The 16,709-nt window shown below is 53.3% G+C and overlaps 1 protein-coding gene across 3 annotated transcripts in view; it reads right to left on the bottom strand.

The window, feature by feature from the left end:
• Nucleotides 1–2,076: 2,076 nt before the first annotated feature.
• Nucleotides 2,077–16,709, bottom strand: part of Ltbp4 (latent transforming growth factor beta binding protein 4) — a 28,390-nt gene continuing 13,757 nt past the window's right edge. For all 3 annotated transcript variants that reach the window (XM_063252775.1, XM_063252774.1, XM_063252776.1), the window contains 21 exons: nucleotides 16,309–16,440; nucleotides 16,107–16,232; nucleotides 15,272–15,397; nucleotides 14,592–14,834; nucleotides 14,221–14,346; nucleotides 14,016–14,135; nucleotides 13,034–13,162; nucleotides 12,684–12,809; nucleotides 12,309–12,431; nucleotides 11,976–12,107; nucleotides 10,494–10,625; nucleotides 10,278–10,403; nucleotides 9,331–9,477; nucleotides 8,173–8,439; nucleotides 7,835–7,906; nucleotides 7,223–7,351; nucleotides 6,876–7,022; nucleotides 5,856–6,008; nucleotides 4,587–4,967; nucleotides 3,641–3,793; nucleotides 2,077–2,475 (listed from right to left, as the gene is read on the bottom strand). In XM_063252775.1, the coding sequence (XP_063108845.1) occupies nucleotides 2,321–2,475; nucleotides 3,641–3,793; nucleotides 4,587–4,967; nucleotides 5,856–6,008; nucleotides 6,876–7,022; nucleotides 7,223–7,351; nucleotides 7,835–7,906; nucleotides 8,173–8,439; nucleotides 9,331–9,477; nucleotides 10,278–10,403; nucleotides 10,494–10,625; nucleotides 11,976–12,107; nucleotides 12,309–12,431; nucleotides 12,684–12,809; nucleotides 13,034–13,162; nucleotides 14,016–14,135; nucleotides 14,221–14,346; nucleotides 14,592–14,834; nucleotides 15,272–15,397; nucleotides 16,107–16,232; nucleotides 16,309–16,440 (3,245 nt within the window). In that variant the 3' untranslated portion in view covers nucleotides 2,077–2,320. The remainder of the gene's footprint in view (nucleotides 2,476–3,640; nucleotides 3,794–4,586; nucleotides 4,968–5,855; nucleotides 6,009–6,875; nucleotides 7,023–7,222; nucleotides 7,352–7,834; nucleotides 7,907–8,172; nucleotides 8,440–9,330; nucleotides 9,478–10,277; nucleotides 10,404–10,493; nucleotides 10,626–11,975; nucleotides 12,108–12,308; nucleotides 12,432–12,683; nucleotides 12,810–13,033; nucleotides 13,163–14,015; nucleotides 14,136–14,220; nucleotides 14,347–14,591; nucleotides 14,835–15,271; nucleotides 15,398–16,106; nucleotides 16,233–16,308; nucleotides 16,441–16,709) is intronic.

Genomic DNA, 16,709 nt, shown 5'->3' with positions numbered 1-16,709 from the left:
CATCTCCAGGGGGCCTCCCTAGCTCCCTCCCCTTAGGGCTTGGTTAAAGTTTATTTTTCCAACACTCAAAAGCATGTATTATGGAAAACATTTATTGAATAAATGAATGAAGGGTTAGTGTTTGGGTTGGCTCCTGTGTCCGCTGGGGCGTAACTTCCTGACCCTCTTTGTACAGTATTTTTTTTTTAACTTTGTCTTGTTTTTCCAAGTTTCTTGAGTTGTGATTCACATAGCACACAGCTCACCCATTTGTAGTGTATGATTCAAGAGTTTTAGTAACCTTGTGTGACCATCCCCTCTTCTTTGAGGAGTCCTGAGACCCTGTGACCTGACAACCCTCCCCACAAGGACCCCATGCTAGGTACTTCTGACTGTGCCATTGAAGGAGAGAGCATCTGGCCTCTTCTTGTACCCTGGGAGGGGGAATCAGTAAAGAACAAGATGTAGCTGTCTCTCTTGGCCTTCTGACTGGCCACAGGGCTCAGTGTTTTTGGAGGCCCGGGGCTGTGACAGTGACTGAGCGCTTGCTATGTGCCAGGTGACATTTTAAGCGCTTGCCATATATGACTTAATGGCCATCAACAGTCCATGGAGAAAGCACATGGGACACACAGGCGCTCAAGAAAGCAGCCCTCTGGAAGCTGGAGAGATGGGCAGGATTCAGGCCAGGAGGGAGCCCTCAACTGGACCTGGAGCTGGAGCTGGAGGCTCACAGGCCACATGTGCCCCAATGGGCAGTTATAAAAAATTAAACACGGGCCACATTCCCTTCTTGCCCCCACCCCTTAGGTAGAAAGTCATATAATACTTTAAAAAAAAAATCATCCTGTTTCTGGAAAGCAGTTATGATGGTGCACGCCCGTAATCCCAGCACTTGGAAGGCTGAGGCAGGAGGATTGTTGTGAGTTTGAGACCAGCCTAGGCTACAAAGTGAGCTCAAGGCCAGCCTGAACTGCATAGTGAGACCCTATCTCAAAAAGATTTTTTTAAAAAGTCCTGTTTCTATGACCTTCCCACATCCCTGTCCAGGCCCCTGAAGCACCCAGGCTTGAAACCCCAGGGAGAAGGCTCAGATGGGTGAACAGTGACGCAGGGATGGGGCTGTGTATAGCCTGGCACTGGGGCCCTTCACTCCCAAACACGCACCCCGAGTTTCTCTCTGACCAGGCTGTGCTTGTTCCTCAGGCAGGGAGATTCTGCTTACCCAAATGGCCAAGTAGGTAGGGGACACTGAGCGACAGTGCTGGGCACCTCACTGTCAGGCATAGCTCATTTCTGCCCAGGGCAAGGCCAGGACCACTGCTGCGTGCTCAGCCCACATCCCACTGGATAGTTGGGCTGGGCTCACCCTCCAGGGACTCCCACCCCTTCCCTGTAGCCTACTTTCCCAGAGGGACTTCAGAACCATGTTTAAGTAGCCAAGAAAGGACAGCTTCCTGAGAGCAGGGCTTGAGGCTGCTCCCTTGTCCCCCTGCCAGAGGCCCTGTATTGAGGGAAGAGAAAGAGTCCAGAAAGATTTACCAAGAGGGGCAGGAGTAGGTGCTAAAACCCTTAAGGTTAATGGCACTGAAGATTTGAGAACAATGACACAAGAGGGAGAATAGGAAGACATGGAACCCTGGTGTGGTGCCATAAGCCCATTATCCCAGCACACTGGGAGACAGAGGCAGAAGGATGACAAGCTCAAAATTAGCTTAGGGAACAGAGGGACTTTAGCCTTAAAAAAAAAAAAAAAAAAAAAAAATATATATATATATATATATATATATATATATATGAAAAAATGAGTGGGCTGAGATGTAGTTCTGTGCAAAGGCCCTGTGCAGCCCTCCACACACATATGCAGGGCAGAAAGGATATGACAGAAAGAGACACAGCTGTGCAGAGAAAATTAAGCAAAGATAAAGCAACAAAGAAAGAAATAAAGACAGGAGACAGGTAGGGCTAAAAGAATGATAGTCGTGCAAACTGTATCCAAGCTAGAGTCAAGAGTGGTGCGTGTGTGCGTGTGTAATTGAGTGATTCCAGAAGCAAACTCTGGACCCAAATTTTGAGAAAAAGCAAGCGGAGGCAAGGTACAAAATAGGTGTTTTTAATGGAAAATTTTATAAAAGGGTGAGGAAATGTGAATGGAACCAAGGGTTAGGTTAGGGCCAGGGTGCCAGTGGGAGGAGCTGGGGGTGGCGGAAGCAGCGAAGAGTCCTGTCCATCATCTATCCGCTCAGTCCCAGTTGGCGCGTCCCTGTGCGCACGCGCACAGGCCGGCTGCAGGTGTGCTTGGCAGGGCCCAGAACGCAGGGGTAGATGGGGGGATGGGGGCTCAGGCCCGGGGCCGCGCAGGCGCACAGTGGTGCGGCTGGTGTGTGGGTGCGAATCCAGGGCGGCACACACAGCGGAAGGAGCCATCCGTGTTGACACAGCGCGCATTGACGCAGAGCGGGGAGGCCGCCTCTGCTTCATCACACTCGTTGATATCTAGGGAGGTGGTAGAAGGGGTGCTGCTCAAGGCTGGGGACCCAGAAGCCCGCCTCCCAGGACCCTGGCGCGCTTGGGGCACAGAAATACTGTGCAGATGTTGAGCATTTTGTTTGATGTCAGTTTTGTTTGATGTCAACCTGTCCACTGCCTCCTGTGGACTGTGTGAGCTGAGGAAGGTATCTTTAACATCTCTGTTTCAGCTTCCTGTTCTCTATGATGGCTATGTCGGCTACATCACCAGATTTTTGTTCGGAAAATAATACCAATGGCGATAGTGCCAAGAGTAAATGCTTATTCTGTATCACACACTATTGTAAGCATATAACCAGTGTCAACTTTATAATCCTAATAACCCTATGAGGCGGCTGCAAGGGTCTTGTTTTAGGTCCAAGCAAACCGAGGCCCAGTATTGGAAAGCCCTTTCCCAATGTTGCAGCAAGCCCTGACTCCGCATGGGTACCCAGGCCAGCCATTCACTAGTTCTCGGCTATGAGATTTAGGGGAACTCAGTTCTCACTTTTTTTCTTTTTCTTTCTTTCTTTTTTTTTTTTTTTTTTTTCTGGCACCGGGAATCGAACTCACAACTTGCACTTGCTTATGCTGCTTATAGCATAGCCCTGGCCCTCAGCTCTCATTTTTGAGCCTTGATTTACACACAGGCTTCAGTGTTACTGTAAATTAGCCATACCGATGTTCATAATTGTGAGTAGGATCTTTGACTACGCCCATTTTTTGGATGAGGAAAGCGAAGCAAAGGATGGTGACCTGACCAAGTCACACAGGAGGTTACTAGACTGAGCCTGAGATCTTTCCAGTTCATCCCGAGTTCCGGATGTCACCCCTCGGCTTTCCCAGTCTAAACTAGGCAGGGCAGCTACCCTTTCTCACACTATGGATGGGAAGACCCAGACTTTCTGAAGCAGTCATGTGAACTGCTGGAGGCAGCAGGAGGAGTCCTTAGGGATCCTGGCCCCAGACCTCTGGTCAAGCCCTGCCTTCTCCTAGTCTGGATCCTCTCTTCATCAAGCCCCACCATTCAGCTAGAATGACCACAGCCCTGTCCCTGGAACAGCCTGTGCTCTTGCCCAGGGCTCCCTGACCATCTGCCTCTCGCCACAGCTTCTACCTTTTCTGCTCAACCCCTGCCCCTCCTGCCCCTCACCGACGCAGGCCATGCGGGTTGTGTCCAGGCGGTAGCCATCGAAGCAGTCGCAGGTGAAACCTTCGGGGACGCGCACGCAGCGGCCGTGGGCGCAGCCGTCCAGGATCCCGCACTCCTCTGCTTCCAGCCCCTCGTAGGGCTCAGCTGGGGCACCTGCGGTGAATGAAGAAACACAGTGACGCCAGATCTCCATTTGCCACCCCTTTTTCTCTCCTACAGGGTCTGTGACCTTGGCTCCGGAGGTCTCATTTTACGCTGTCTTGCTGGGCACGGTGGCACACGTGTGTAATCCTAGCACTTGGAGACCGAGGCAGGAGGATCACTGTGAGTTTGAGGCCCATCTGGGCTACAAAGTAAGTTCCCGGCCAACCTGAACTGCATGGTGAAACCCAGTCTCAAAAAAACATAAAACAGGGCCAGGACTGTAAGTCAGAGGCATAAGTGCCTGCCTGGCAAGTGTAAGGTCCTAAATTCAATTCCCAGCACCAAAATAAATAAATTAATGAATTAAATAAAATAAAATAAACTATTTCAGCTGGGTGTAGTGGTGCACCTCTACACCAGAACTCAGAGGCCAAGTCAGGAGGATCAGTAATTTGAAGTCGGTTTGCACAATTTAGCGAGACCCTGTCTTAAAATTTTAAAAAGGCTGGTGATGTAGCCAAGTGGTCCCTGGGTTGTATCCCGAGTACCAAAACAAATAAACTGCCCCTCCCACTCCAGGGGTGCAGGTGCGCTGTGGGGCCAAATTTACCTCAGGCAGCCCTCCCAGCTTTTCTCCTCCCTTATCACTACAGGGGTTTCTATACACCTGCTCACTGTCCTGCTTTCCATTGCTCTGACTACATTTTCCCTGTCCCTGTCCCTCCCCTGCCTTCCCTTTCTGTGTTTCCTCTTTCATCACTGTCCCCATGCCTCACCCATCGTCTCAATCCAAAATGCTCACCAGCATAGCCTCCACCTTCAGAGGACTCCTCAGGCTCTGGGAAGGACCTGCGGGTGTCCCGGGACCGATAGGGCCAGCTGGTGCCCCGACTGGGTGGAGCAGGAGCCTCAGATTCTCCATAGGGGCCACCATCATCCTCAAAGTCAGGCAAGTCAAAGGGTGGTGACCCATAAGGGGCCTCCCGGCGGGCAAAGGGCCCAGGGGGTGGTGGGTAGGGGTCGTAGGGCAGCACAGGTGGTCCATACAGTTCAGGCCCATAGGGGAGGCCCTGGTAGGGTGGGCCTATATCTGGGCCATACTCATAGGGAAGTCCAAAGCCACCTGGCCTTGCAGGGCCATATGCAGGGGGGCGCAGCACATTGCACAGAGCTTCAAAGTCATCTGTGAACAGGAGCCAAGTTACACAATCAGTCCTTGGGTGACTCTGCACCCACCTCTCAGCTGACCCCAAGAGGACAAGCCCAGAGCAGATCTGAGATGGCTCTGAGCTGAGATCTGGGGTTTGAGGGGCTTGAAAAGAAGGACTGGATTGGAAAGGTAGGATCAGGGTCCTGGAGCCAGGATTGAGGGTTTGGGCACTGAGGTGTTGGGATCAAGGGTAATGAAGACTATAGCTAAGGATCAGACTGCTAGGTGCTGGAACTGGGGACCCATGAGAGCTAGCAGAAGGACCTGAAGAGCCCTTGGTGTTTTAAGGACCAGGACTAGGTAACCAGGGATACTAATGGAGGCCGAGGGGCCAGGATGCATGAACAAGGGCTAGCCACTGGGACTCAGAGATCTGAGGAACTAGGACTCAGGTCTTTGAGACTGAGTTCCCGAGGGGGAAGGTTAGGAGACTCAGAGATCTCCAGGGCTGTGTCTTGAGGTCTTGGGCACCTGGACGTGGATAAGTGTCCAAGGCCATAGGATCTGGAGGTCTGCAGAGTAATGGACAGGCAGTCTGTTGACCTGGGCAGTGGTCCAGGCAACTGGTATTTGAAATGTAAGGTTCTGCAATTTGGGAGATGGCCTCTTATGGGCTGTACCTTGGGATGTTAGACACCAGGAGTTGAGTGTAAATCTCAGGAGTTTATGGGACTGATATGTGGGATATGCCAAGCCAGGGCTTGGAATTTCTGTCACCCAGACTTGAAAGTCTTTGAAATGTCACATAGGAACCAAGATTTTGGGACAACCTGTGACATGGGGTGTTAAAATGCCAAGTTTGCAGTGATTTTGAGACTGTGGGTTAGGGTTCCTGGGTACAGCCCAGGTCGGTGGTGGTACCTGAGTCCTGTGCAGGGCACAGGGCACAGTCCATGCCCCAGGCTTCACCATAGAGACAGCAGCACTCTGTGTAGGTCGCCTGCCGGTCCAGCCGAGGGCGACTGCAAACAAGGTCAGGTCCCACTTCCTGCCAGCACACTCCCAGGTTGTCATCTACAGGGACAGTATGTATCAGGGTCAGCTGGCACTCATGTCCTTCCAAAGCTTGGGTCCCTGTCCCTTGCTAGAGATCCACCACCTGGCTATTAAGAGGCCTACAGAAGGAAGAAGTCTGAGAGAGACAAAAAGGGAGAAAGGAGCCAAAGTAGCAGAAGCAAAACATCCAAAGAGGTAACAACTTCAAGAAAACAAGCCTGGTTCGGTGGCTCACACCTATAATCTCAGCACTTGGGAGCTGAGGCAGGAGGATCACCATGGGTCTGAGGTCAGCCTGGGTTACATAAGTTCAAGGCTGGCCTGCACTACACAGAGAGACCTTGTCGCAAAACAAAACAGGAAAACAAAGATGCAGAGAGAGCTGAAGAGAAACAGAAATCTGGAACCAAAAATAGACACAGTGACTGTCACATTCACATAAAGACCAAAGGACAGAGAAGTACAAAGAGATTCCACAGAGAAACACTAAAATGTAGCAGTCATTTAGTACTTAAGGTGGGCAAGGCTCCCTTCTGTCCTTAAACACAAAATTCTACACTGTAAGGGTAGGGTTTCTAAACTCAATGTACAAAAGGGAAGCCGAGATCTAAGAGACGATAAGCAATGTGCATGTGTACACAAAAGCCAGGAAGTTGGCAAACTGCCTCTGAAGCCTTCGCCCTTACTAACGCCGCGCCTTTAACCACCCGAGGTCCGCAGGTCTCTCAAAGACGCGGACTCTAGACAGCCCCTGGGGTGGGGCCTTAGAGGGCAAGACCCAGCTAAGAGCCCGAGGGGCGTGGCCTTTAGCGAAGGCGTGGCCCAAGGGCAGGACGTGGGATTGAGCCAATGAGGTAAGGGCTTGGGCGGTGGGGGCGGGGTTACCGAGGCTCTGGCTCTCGTTGGAGACACAGCGGCGCCGCGAGCCGTCCAGCACGAGTGGGGGTTCGCATGTGCAGTGATAGGAGCCCACCGTATTGACGCAGCTGCCGCCCTCACAGGCTGGCTCCTCGTCAGCGCATTCGTCGTTATCTAGAAAAGCACGGAGGGGGTGTTTTCGAGGCAGCAGCCCTCTCCACCCTCCCCACCCTTTGCAGAGTTTCTCCCCAGAGAATAGACAGTGTGATAGATGGAGTCTAGACGCCAGGAAGGACTTCCTGCGGCGATGGGCACATTCCAGCGTGGGGCTGGCATGGCCCGGGTTGCGAGGGTGGGGGAGGTGGGGCGCATACCGACGCACTCCAGCCGCTGAGCGTAGTAGTAGTAGCCGTTGCTGCAGTAACAGGAGTAGCCTGGGGCCGTATTCACACACACACCACTCTTGCATACCTGGTCTTGGAAGAGCTGGCATTCGTCTACGTCTGCGGGAAGAGTGACAAGAGATGGCAGCTGGCGAGGTGTGTGGCAGGCCCTGGGGGAGTGTGTCACAGAGGAGCAAGACCAGGGAAGACATGCTGAGGCAGAGATGGCAATAGAGACCCAGAAGTAGAGACAGAGGACAAAGGTAGAGCACACAGGGAAATGGTGAGTGACAGGGATAAAGAAAATAAGAACTTGTCACTTCCGCCAATAATCGAAGCACCCTGGGAGGCTGAGTCAGGATAGAAATTTCCAGCCTTGCCTGGGCAATTTATGGACTTAAAAGAGAGACCTTGTCTCAAAATAAAACAAATAAATAAAAAGGAATGGGAGTACAGCTCAGTGCGAAGGCCCTGGCTTCAATCCCCAGTACTGGAAAAGGAAGGGAGGGAGGGAAAGAGGGAGGAGAGAAAAGGAAATCAGGAAGAAACAGACATAACAACCTGAGGGGCTGAGGGTGGATAAGGGCTGAAGTCTGGCCTCACCTCTCCGGAGATTTGGGTCTCCACTGGGTGCCAGGTAGCCTCGGCCGTGGGGGCACAGTGACTGGTACTCAGCTGCACAGAGACAAGGCTGAGCTCAGCCACCTGAGTCCCAGCCCTGCTGTGCTTATTCTTGCCCCCGTCCATGTCCTCAGAGCCCTTCGGTTAGCACCCACCTCTCAGTGCCATGCCCACCCATGCCCACCTGGGCTGGTAGCCCACTCTTGCTCTGGCAATGCCAGAACCTCAGCCCCATGACCAAGCATGTCCTCTTCCCAGCCTCATACCCCTCAAGTTCTACCCAAACCCTCAGCCCTTTCTACCCACCAGTCCAGGCCCACCTGTCTCGGTGCTTGGGCACTGCTGGATACGGCAACCGCTGCCCCAGCCCTCACCCACAGTACAGCAGCATTCTTGCCATGTCACATTCCTTGCCAGGATGTTGTCACATGCATCGGGGGCCGCTGTGTCAAAGTAGCACTCCCGGCGACCACTGCCCACAGCGCCCTGCCTGTGTGTGCTGGGCCTGCGGGGTGGAGGTGGTGGGGGTGGCCTTGCTGGCAGGCCAGAGCTGGCAGGTACGTGAGGCTGTGAGGCTGAGAAAGTGCCTAGGGAAACATAGAGCTTTAGCCTGCTGTGGGTTGAGCCCTGCCCCTCCATGCCATAGGTGGCGAAACTGAGGTTGGGAACCATCAGTGGTAGAACCCGAATTTACACCTGTCAGCCCTCTGTCATTATCTTTCAGCCACTTTCACCTGCAGTGTTTCTGAAGCTTTTGCTTCCCCATCTCATACTTCTGGGGTGTCTCACCCAGCATGACAGCTATGGAAAGATGGGGGATTTTCCTGGCCTCCTGCACTCATCCCTGGGTCTTCACATTTGCACATTCTTCACTGGCTCAGGCCTTGTCCTGGACCCTGTAGTCCCACAGCTTGTCCATCTGGCCTTTGGGATGCTTCTCCACCCACTCCCCTCCTCTGTGGCCCCCATCCTGGAGGCCTGTCTTCACTTGCTAGGGTTCCAGCCTCCAGGATCACCCTTTTTCAAGCACTGTCACATGGCAGCCAGAGGAGAGTTTCAAAATCTGATTAGACACCTTTTCTGCTGAAAACTCTTTGACTGATACTGGGCAAAGTCCAGCTTCCCCACCCTGGAAAGGCAGGATGTTTCGGCAGCTGTCTCCTCTGGCCTCATCTCCCGACACCCCTTCCTTTGTTCCTTTGACTAATGAACCTCGAGCTCCTCAGCAAGCCAGAATACAGTAGATGCTCTGTGAACATGTGTTGAATAAAAAGAATCTGATAGAAAGCCAGGGTCAGGATCTAGTTCTTCTGAAAGCATCCTAGTACCCATGTAAACTCCGTATGTTCTAAAGTTTTTTGTTGCTGTTTAAAACAGTAGCATATAACTGGTGGCAGCTGTCCACAGGAAGAATGGTCAGACCACATCATTTTCCTGCAGGACCAACAGCCATCAGTAAATAGACACATCAGTCTCACCAGTAGAAACCCTTGGAGGTACACAGCGCCCAGTCATGGGGTCAAATTCTTCAGGGCTTGTGGGGCAGACACACAGGAAGGAGCCTTCGACATTCTCACACAGGGCAGCTCCACACACACCCTGTAGTGTTTCACACTCATTCACATCTGTGAGCAGGAGGCAAGAGGAAAGAGAGGGTCAAAGGTTATAAAGGTCTGTGATCCTGGAATCTGAGCTGTCAAACATGTTGGGTATTTTTAATGGCCTAGGCCCCATTATCCACTTTTCTTCTGGTAATGAACCCTGATTTTACCTTGAGAATCCTGTGTTCCTACAATATAATTCTTTTTTTTTTTTCTTCTCTCCTTTGTGGTACTGAGGATTGAATCCAGGGCCTCTGCATGAGCTATATCCCTGACCATTTTTTATTTTATTTTATTGCTCAGATATGGCTTGAACTTGCCATCCTCCTGTCTCAGCCTCCTAGTGTGCCAGGATTACATACCTATTTCACCACACTCAGCTACCTCATCATTGTTTTTTTGTTGTTTTTAGGGTGAGGGTGTGCTATGTAGTTCAGGCTGTCCTTGAACTCACTAAACTCCTGCTTCAGCCTTTGAAGTGCTGGGATTACAGGTGTGCATCACTACACCCAGCAATAATAGAATCTACATCATGGGTATAGTTATTCATTCTATAATTTTCTATAATTCTTTCAACTTGCTATGTTTAGAGTTCTTCCTCACAACATGTTGGGAAAAAAATCTTATGGCACACACAAAAATAAAACTTGAAATAGTACAGTTTTTGCCCTTCTCACCAGAACAGTTTTGATCTATATGGAGTTGATCGTGTATTCCAAGGTCTAAATTCTACAACGCTGATTTCTCTAGGTAGATGGAGACGACTGGGTCTGAACAGCCTCTCCTCCGCGCTCCCATCCTGCCCCCTCCCTGGAGCCCCGTACCGACGCAGTGACGCCCGTCCCGTGCCCCCTCGTAGCCCTGGTCACAGAGGCACTGGAAGGAGCCAGGCAGGTTCTGACACATGGCGTGGGCACCGCAGAAGGACCGGTTCCGACACTCATCCACATCTGCAACCAACAAAGAGTCCATTTGTCGACCGACCTTCCACTTCCTCCACATTTCATCCACATCTTACCCAGTGCCCAATGGGCACTCACCCTGGCACCCTCCCCCTGGTGTAGGCTGATAGCCAGGATCGCAGGCCGGTGTGCAGCGGTAGGAGCCAGGAGTGTTCTCACAGCGATGAGCTCCGCAGATTGCCGCACCGTACTCCAGGCACTCATCCACATCTGCGAGAGAGGGGGCAGGGCGCCAAAGGCTTGGAATAACACGTTCCCAGTGCCACTTCCAGCCCCCGAGACTGAAAATCCTCCTCGAATTTGTTATCATAGGAGTTTGAATTTCTAAAGACCCACAACTGCTGGTAACTCAAGTATTTTTTCAGAGGAGGGGAGCTGTGGGTTGTACCCAAAGCCTTTGCACTAAGCTACATTCCCCAGGCCTATTTTTTTTTTTTTTTTTTTTTTTTTTTTGGTGGGGGAGGGAGGTACCAGGAATCAGACTGTGGACCTCAGGATTGCCAGACAGGCACTGTGCCATTGAGTTAAATCTCCATCCCTCCCAGGGCTATCATTATAATTATTATTACTTTTTATTTTGAGGCGGGGCCTTACTAAGACATTAAATTGCCCAGGCTGGGCTCAAATGTCTATCTTCCTGTCTCAGCCTCCCCAAATACTGGGATGATAGCTCTGTGTCACCACACTCAGCTAACTCCTAAATCTTTATCACCACTTCTCAAATAGCTCAAACATGGTCCAGCTCAGGGCCTTTGTACTTAGTGTCTCTTTGACAGAGACACTTTCTGCATGATTCTCTCCTTCATTTTACTCAACTGGTGGTCCATGCCTGTAATCCCAGCATTCTAGGAGGCTGAAGCAGGCAGATCACAAATCCAAACCCAATTCAGCGCAACCTTATCTGAAAATAAAAAGGGCTAGAGATGTAGCTCAGGGTAAAGACCCAGATGTTCTGTTTTGGTTTGGTTTTGTGGGTACTGGGAATCAAACTCAGGAATTTATGCTTGCCAGGCAGGTGCTGCACCACAGAGCTAAATCCCCACCCAAGACCCAGGTTTCAATCCATAGGATGGAAAAAAAAGTGTCTAGGTTAAGTCCTACTAGCCCCTACCTCATTGCCTTTTCATCTCTGCCTATTTATCCTGTTTTGTCTTCCTTATTAAATCTGACATATTGTACCTACACCTGTGTTATATTTTTTCCCCCACATTTGGTGTTATACACCTGTGTTATGAACAACTGTTGTCCCCTAGGATACAAACTCCACAGGGAAGGGATCTTTGTCTGTCTTGTTCTTCACTAAGTATATCCTCAGGGCACAGAATAGTGCCCAACACACAGTAGGTACTTCCAAATTATTTCTTAAATGAACCCTTGCCTGTCATCCCAACACTCAGGATGCTGATGCAGAAGGATCACTGTGAGTTCAAGGTCAGCCTGGACTACACAGCAAGACCCCGTTTCAAAAAAAATCTTCCCACTAGTCTCTGAGGCAGGACGGCACTCATCGAACCCCAAGGATCCAGCAACCCTTGGGAGGGACGGGAGGACCCTTCTCACCGTCACAGGTGCCCTCGGGGCCCGCGTGGTAGCCAGGATCGCAGTCCCGGACACAGCGGTAAGAGCCTGGCGAGTTCTCACAGCGCTGGGACCCGCACAGGGCCGGGCCGCGCTCCCGGCACTCGTCAATGTCTGCAGGGAGAGGCCGAGGGGGCAACAGGGGGTCAAGAAGGGACAGCAGAGTCAGAAGGGCGCGTAGAGCAAGCAAAAACGAGAGGAAGAGAGAAAGAAGGAGAAAAGGAAAGGAGGCAGCGGGAGCAGGAAGAAGGGAAGAAGCAGAGGTGGGAGGCTACAGAGCGGAGTGGGATAGGGATCGGCGGGGCGGGGCCTCACCGAGGCAGGAGGCGAGGTCAGGGCCGGCGCGGTGTCCCGAAGGACACATGCACTCGAAGGAGCCATCGGTGTTGGTACAGATGCCACCCTGGCAAAGGTCCTCCTCACCGCACTCATCCACATCTGTGGGACAGGGCATCCGAGACCCGGCCCACCTCCTCCTCGGCTTAGAGTTCCGGGCCCCGCCCCTGCCCATCCACAGCCACGCCCCTCCCTGCCCTCACCCGCCCGCTCCAGGAAGACCCGCCCCCTGAATGCTTGGACCCCACCACCACCGCCAAATTTAAACTCCCTATTCCACTCTTGTCTCCCTGTCCCGCCTTTTCCTGCTATAAGCCCACCCTTTCCGCGGGCAGGCCCAGCTCCAGTACTGACCAAGACAAGATGATCCGCGGGGTCCAGGCCGGTAGCCGGGGGCACAGGTACAGACAAAGGAGCCGTCGGTGTTGAGGCATTCGCCATGGGGAAAGCAGAAGTCGCCCTCCAGACACTCGTTGATGTCTAAGGTACGCTTGAGATAGGGCTGGGCTGCGGGGCCACCTGGCCAGCCCCCCACTAAACCCCGCCCACAAAGCTGTAACTTCGCCCCAAGCGTAACCCAGGCAATTAGTGCCTAAATTCTTCCCACAGCCACTTCGTCCAGCTTCCACCTCCCCTAGCGCGCTTTGCCCTGGAACAGTACCTACTCCCAGGCTTTTCTGCGGGGAGGGGGGCGCCCAGCCTACCTGCACAGGGTCCGGGCCGACCCGCCGGTGCCCGGTATCCCGGCGTGCAACTGCAGCTGAAGGAGCCTTCGGTGTTAGTGCAGTGGCCGTGGAGACCGCAGGGGGCGCCCGAACTGCATTCGTCCACATCTGGGGGGAGTTCAGAAGGGGTCCAAACTAGGGACACCCTGGACACATCCCCTTAAAGCAGAGGGGTAGTCTGGGAGAGGTGATGGAAAGTGACTTGAGTGAAAGACAGAGTGAGGGTTCTGTGGCAAATAACCGGTAGGGCAGAAGGAGGTTCTGTGGTCTTGGGGACCCGGACTGGTATTCCCATTGGGCTGAGTGTCTGGGAATTCCCTATGCTAGGATTCTGAGGTCAGGGGAAGAGACTCTGAATTGACACAAGGACCAGAAACTAACTAGCACAATGGGTCAAGTATTATAATCCAGGATCAGTGGATGGGATTCTGCTGAATAATGAGTCAGTGTCAATGACTGGAATCCAAGACCAGTTCAGGTTAGAGGTTAAAATTAGAGTCGGTAATGCTGCTTTAGGTCAGGGGCAGAGACAGAGATCATGATGCAGTTAAGTTCCAGGGAAGCGATTCTTAGGAGCAGGGTGAGTAAAAGAGACAGAATCAAGGGTCAGGGTTGCAGGAAAGGTTATGGTTACGGTCACAGGTCACATTCAGAGTTAGGAGATGGTGAGAGTCAGGAAATTCATGGCCGATATCAGAGTTGTGGGCAGGGTTATCAGCAAATGTTAGGATCAAATGTCATGCACAAGTTGAGTGTTTCATCATCACAGAAATCAGGAGTCATGCTGAGGTTCATAGACCAGATCAGGGACTACAGTTCAGGAGTCACAGTCAGGCCATAGGAGCTGTGGTCCAGGTAAAGGGAATGAAGTCCAGGTCAGGGGCGTGGGCCAGGCAAGGGTCACAAGCTGGTTTAGGGGTCCTGATTTAGCTCCCAGGTTATAACCAGGGTCTGGTCTCACCCGTGCATCTGCCACGGTGCAGTTGGTGGCCGGCAGGACAGGCCCTGCACTGGAAGGAGCCTGGTGAGTTCACACACTCCTGCCCAGGACACGCCAGGTGGTTCTCACACTCATCCACATCTGAGGAGCAGGGATGGGGAGGGCCTTGAAAGAACAGCCCCATCCCCTCACCCATCCATGCTCCTCCCTCCCTGCCCGGCCTCACCCTCGCACTCGGAGCCAGCGGTGTTGGGTTGGAAGCCTGTGGGGCAGACACACTGGAAGCTGCCTTCTGTGTTCTCACACCGGCCGTAGGCACAGGGCGAGGGGCTTCGGGCACACTCATCCACATCTGGCGCAGAGGGGACCAGTCAGGCTGAGGACACGGTCTCCATCCCCACCTGCTTCCATATTCCATTCAGGAGCCAGCCTCTAGGGCCCTGTCAGGCTGCCCTCCACCATCTTGCCTTCCCTGACTCGGTTATCCCGTCCAGGGTTTCCACAAGAATATTATTCAAAAAGGGAGGAGGCAGGAACAACTCGCCCTAGTCTCCATGGCAAGTGATGGTGCAACAGGGATGGGATCCAGCACCTCACCTTGGCAGGGGGCCCCTGGTCCCCGGGAGCGGAAGCCAGCAGGACAGGCACAGTGAAAGGAGCCAAATGTGTTGTCGCAGCGGCCTGGCCCACAGGGCGATGGCTCTTGAGCACATTCATCCACATCCTCTTCACATGATGAGCCTCGGAAGCCAGCCGGGCAAACACAGCGGAAAGAGCCGGGCAGGTTCTCACAGACCCCACGGCCACAGAGGCCGGGGCTTTGTGTGCACTCATCCACATCTGCATGGCAAGGGACCCAGGGTCACCACTCCTCTTCACCCCCACACCCCTCCACTGTGTGCCTGGCCTCTGTCACTTCGATCCCCCGTCATGCCTCCTCTCTGCCCGTGTTGTGGCTGGCTCAGAGGACTCTACCTCTCTCGGCTCCATGATCTTCTTTGTCCTCCATTACTATCCCCTTTCCCAGTCACTGGTGTCTGCAGCTCTCTTCACTCTGCTTGTCTGTCCTCCATGATTCAGCCTTTATTTCCCGTCACTTGGCCTCTCCTTGCTCATCACTCTACAGCCAAGTGGCTGCCCACCTGGTTCTTAGAACCAGGCCTCTGTCTCCCACGAGTCAGTCTCCTTTTGCCCCTTTGCTCAGTCTCTCCATCCCTCATCACCCCTCTATCTTTCTCCAGGCACCCCGTTTCTCTCTAGCCCTTTGAGTCCCTCACCCTGGCAGCTGGCTTCGTGCGGTGCAGCCTGGTACCCAGCAGGGCATACGCAGAGGAAGCTGCCTGGTGTGTTCTCACAGCGCCCGCGGTCGCATGGCGGTGGCACACGCTGGCACTCGTCTACATCTGTGGACAAAACCCGGCGTCTGGGACTGGGTAGAAAGAAGAGTCCCCAGATAGTCGCCTGGGGGCGCGAGAGAGGTAGGAGGGGCGAGCCGGTGGGAAGGCAGGGGCGGAACCAAGCTTAGGTTGGAGATTGGCTGGGGGCGGGAACCGGGGGTAGTAGGCGGGGCTTGTATAAGGCATGCTTTTAAATGGCAGGCGGGGTTTTTTTATTTTTTTCCTCCCCTCAGGAGGGCAGGACGTAGGCTAGGGGCCCTGCCAATAAAGAGACAGAAAGGGGGGCCGGAAAAGAAGTAAATTGGGGAACGCAAGCCCTAGGCATGGCAGGAGTGGTAAGGACAACTCTGCGGACTGAAGGGGACGGGAGCTGGGCTACAGAAAGAAGGGGCAGTTTGGGGACAGGGATCTGGTGTTGCAGGGACGGAACCAGGTCGTGGTCAGATTGGCTGCAGCAAGGGAGCGAGTCTGGGATAGGACGGGGCGTGGTCAATGGGCGGAGCCAGGGCGTGGCTAGAGAGAAGGCTGAACCAACGCAGTTCCAGCCAGAGCCCCCAGAACAGGGCCAATTTGGGGACCCGGCAGAGGTGGGCCGAACCCAGCAGCAATAGCAGGGGGATGGGGGATGTGGGGAGGGAAAGAGGGCCCCAGCGCGAAAGCAGGGGCAAGGCCTGGGCAAGGCCGGGGCTGGAGCCGCGCGGGGCAGATGTCTCACCCAGGCATTCTGTGGCCCGCGGGCTGGCTCGGAAGCCCGGGCCGCACACGCAACGGAAGCTCCCCGGCGTGTTCTCGCAGCGCCCAGGAGTGCAAAGCGGGGGCACGCGGCGACATTCATCCACGTCTAAGGACACAGAAGGGGCTGGTCACCAGCTGACGAGGCAGAGCTCCCTTTCCCGTCCTGCCTCCGTTCAGCTCACCGAGGCAGCGGGTGCCCTGAGGGCTGAGCCGGAAGCCGGAGTCACAAGCACAAGTGTAGCCATTTGGCCGCGGTATGCAGCGTCCTGGACCGCAAACCTGGGGGTTGCGCTGACACACGCCAGAGGAGGGACCTAGGGGAATCAGTCAGCCAAGTTTCCCAAACTCTGAACTCTTCTGTCCCTTCCATCTCTGCCCACTTTCCTCTAGTCCTCTACTTAAAACACTTCGTTGATGTCCCCTCCGCAAACACGATCTTTTTTATCATGAGACATTCTTAACAAATCCTCTGGTTGAAATTGGCCCACAATGCTACTCCAAGTTCTCTACGTAAAAATGTTTTGCTGTACAACCCCCTGCCTGAGATATATTCTTACTGCTTTCTGCAAAAAATAATTTATCT

The sequence above is a fragment of the Cavia porcellus genome, unplaced genomic scaffold, assembly GCF_034190915.1.
Source record: "Cavia porcellus strain 051 isolate PalLab524CR breed Dunkin Hartley unplaced genomic scaffold, mCavPor4.1 scaffold_7, whole genome shotgun sequence".
Classification (NCBI taxonomy): domain Eukaryota; kingdom Metazoa; phylum Chordata; class Mammalia; order Rodentia; family Caviidae; genus Cavia; species Cavia porcellus.
This window is presented reverse-complemented; position numbering and strand designations above follow the sequence as displayed.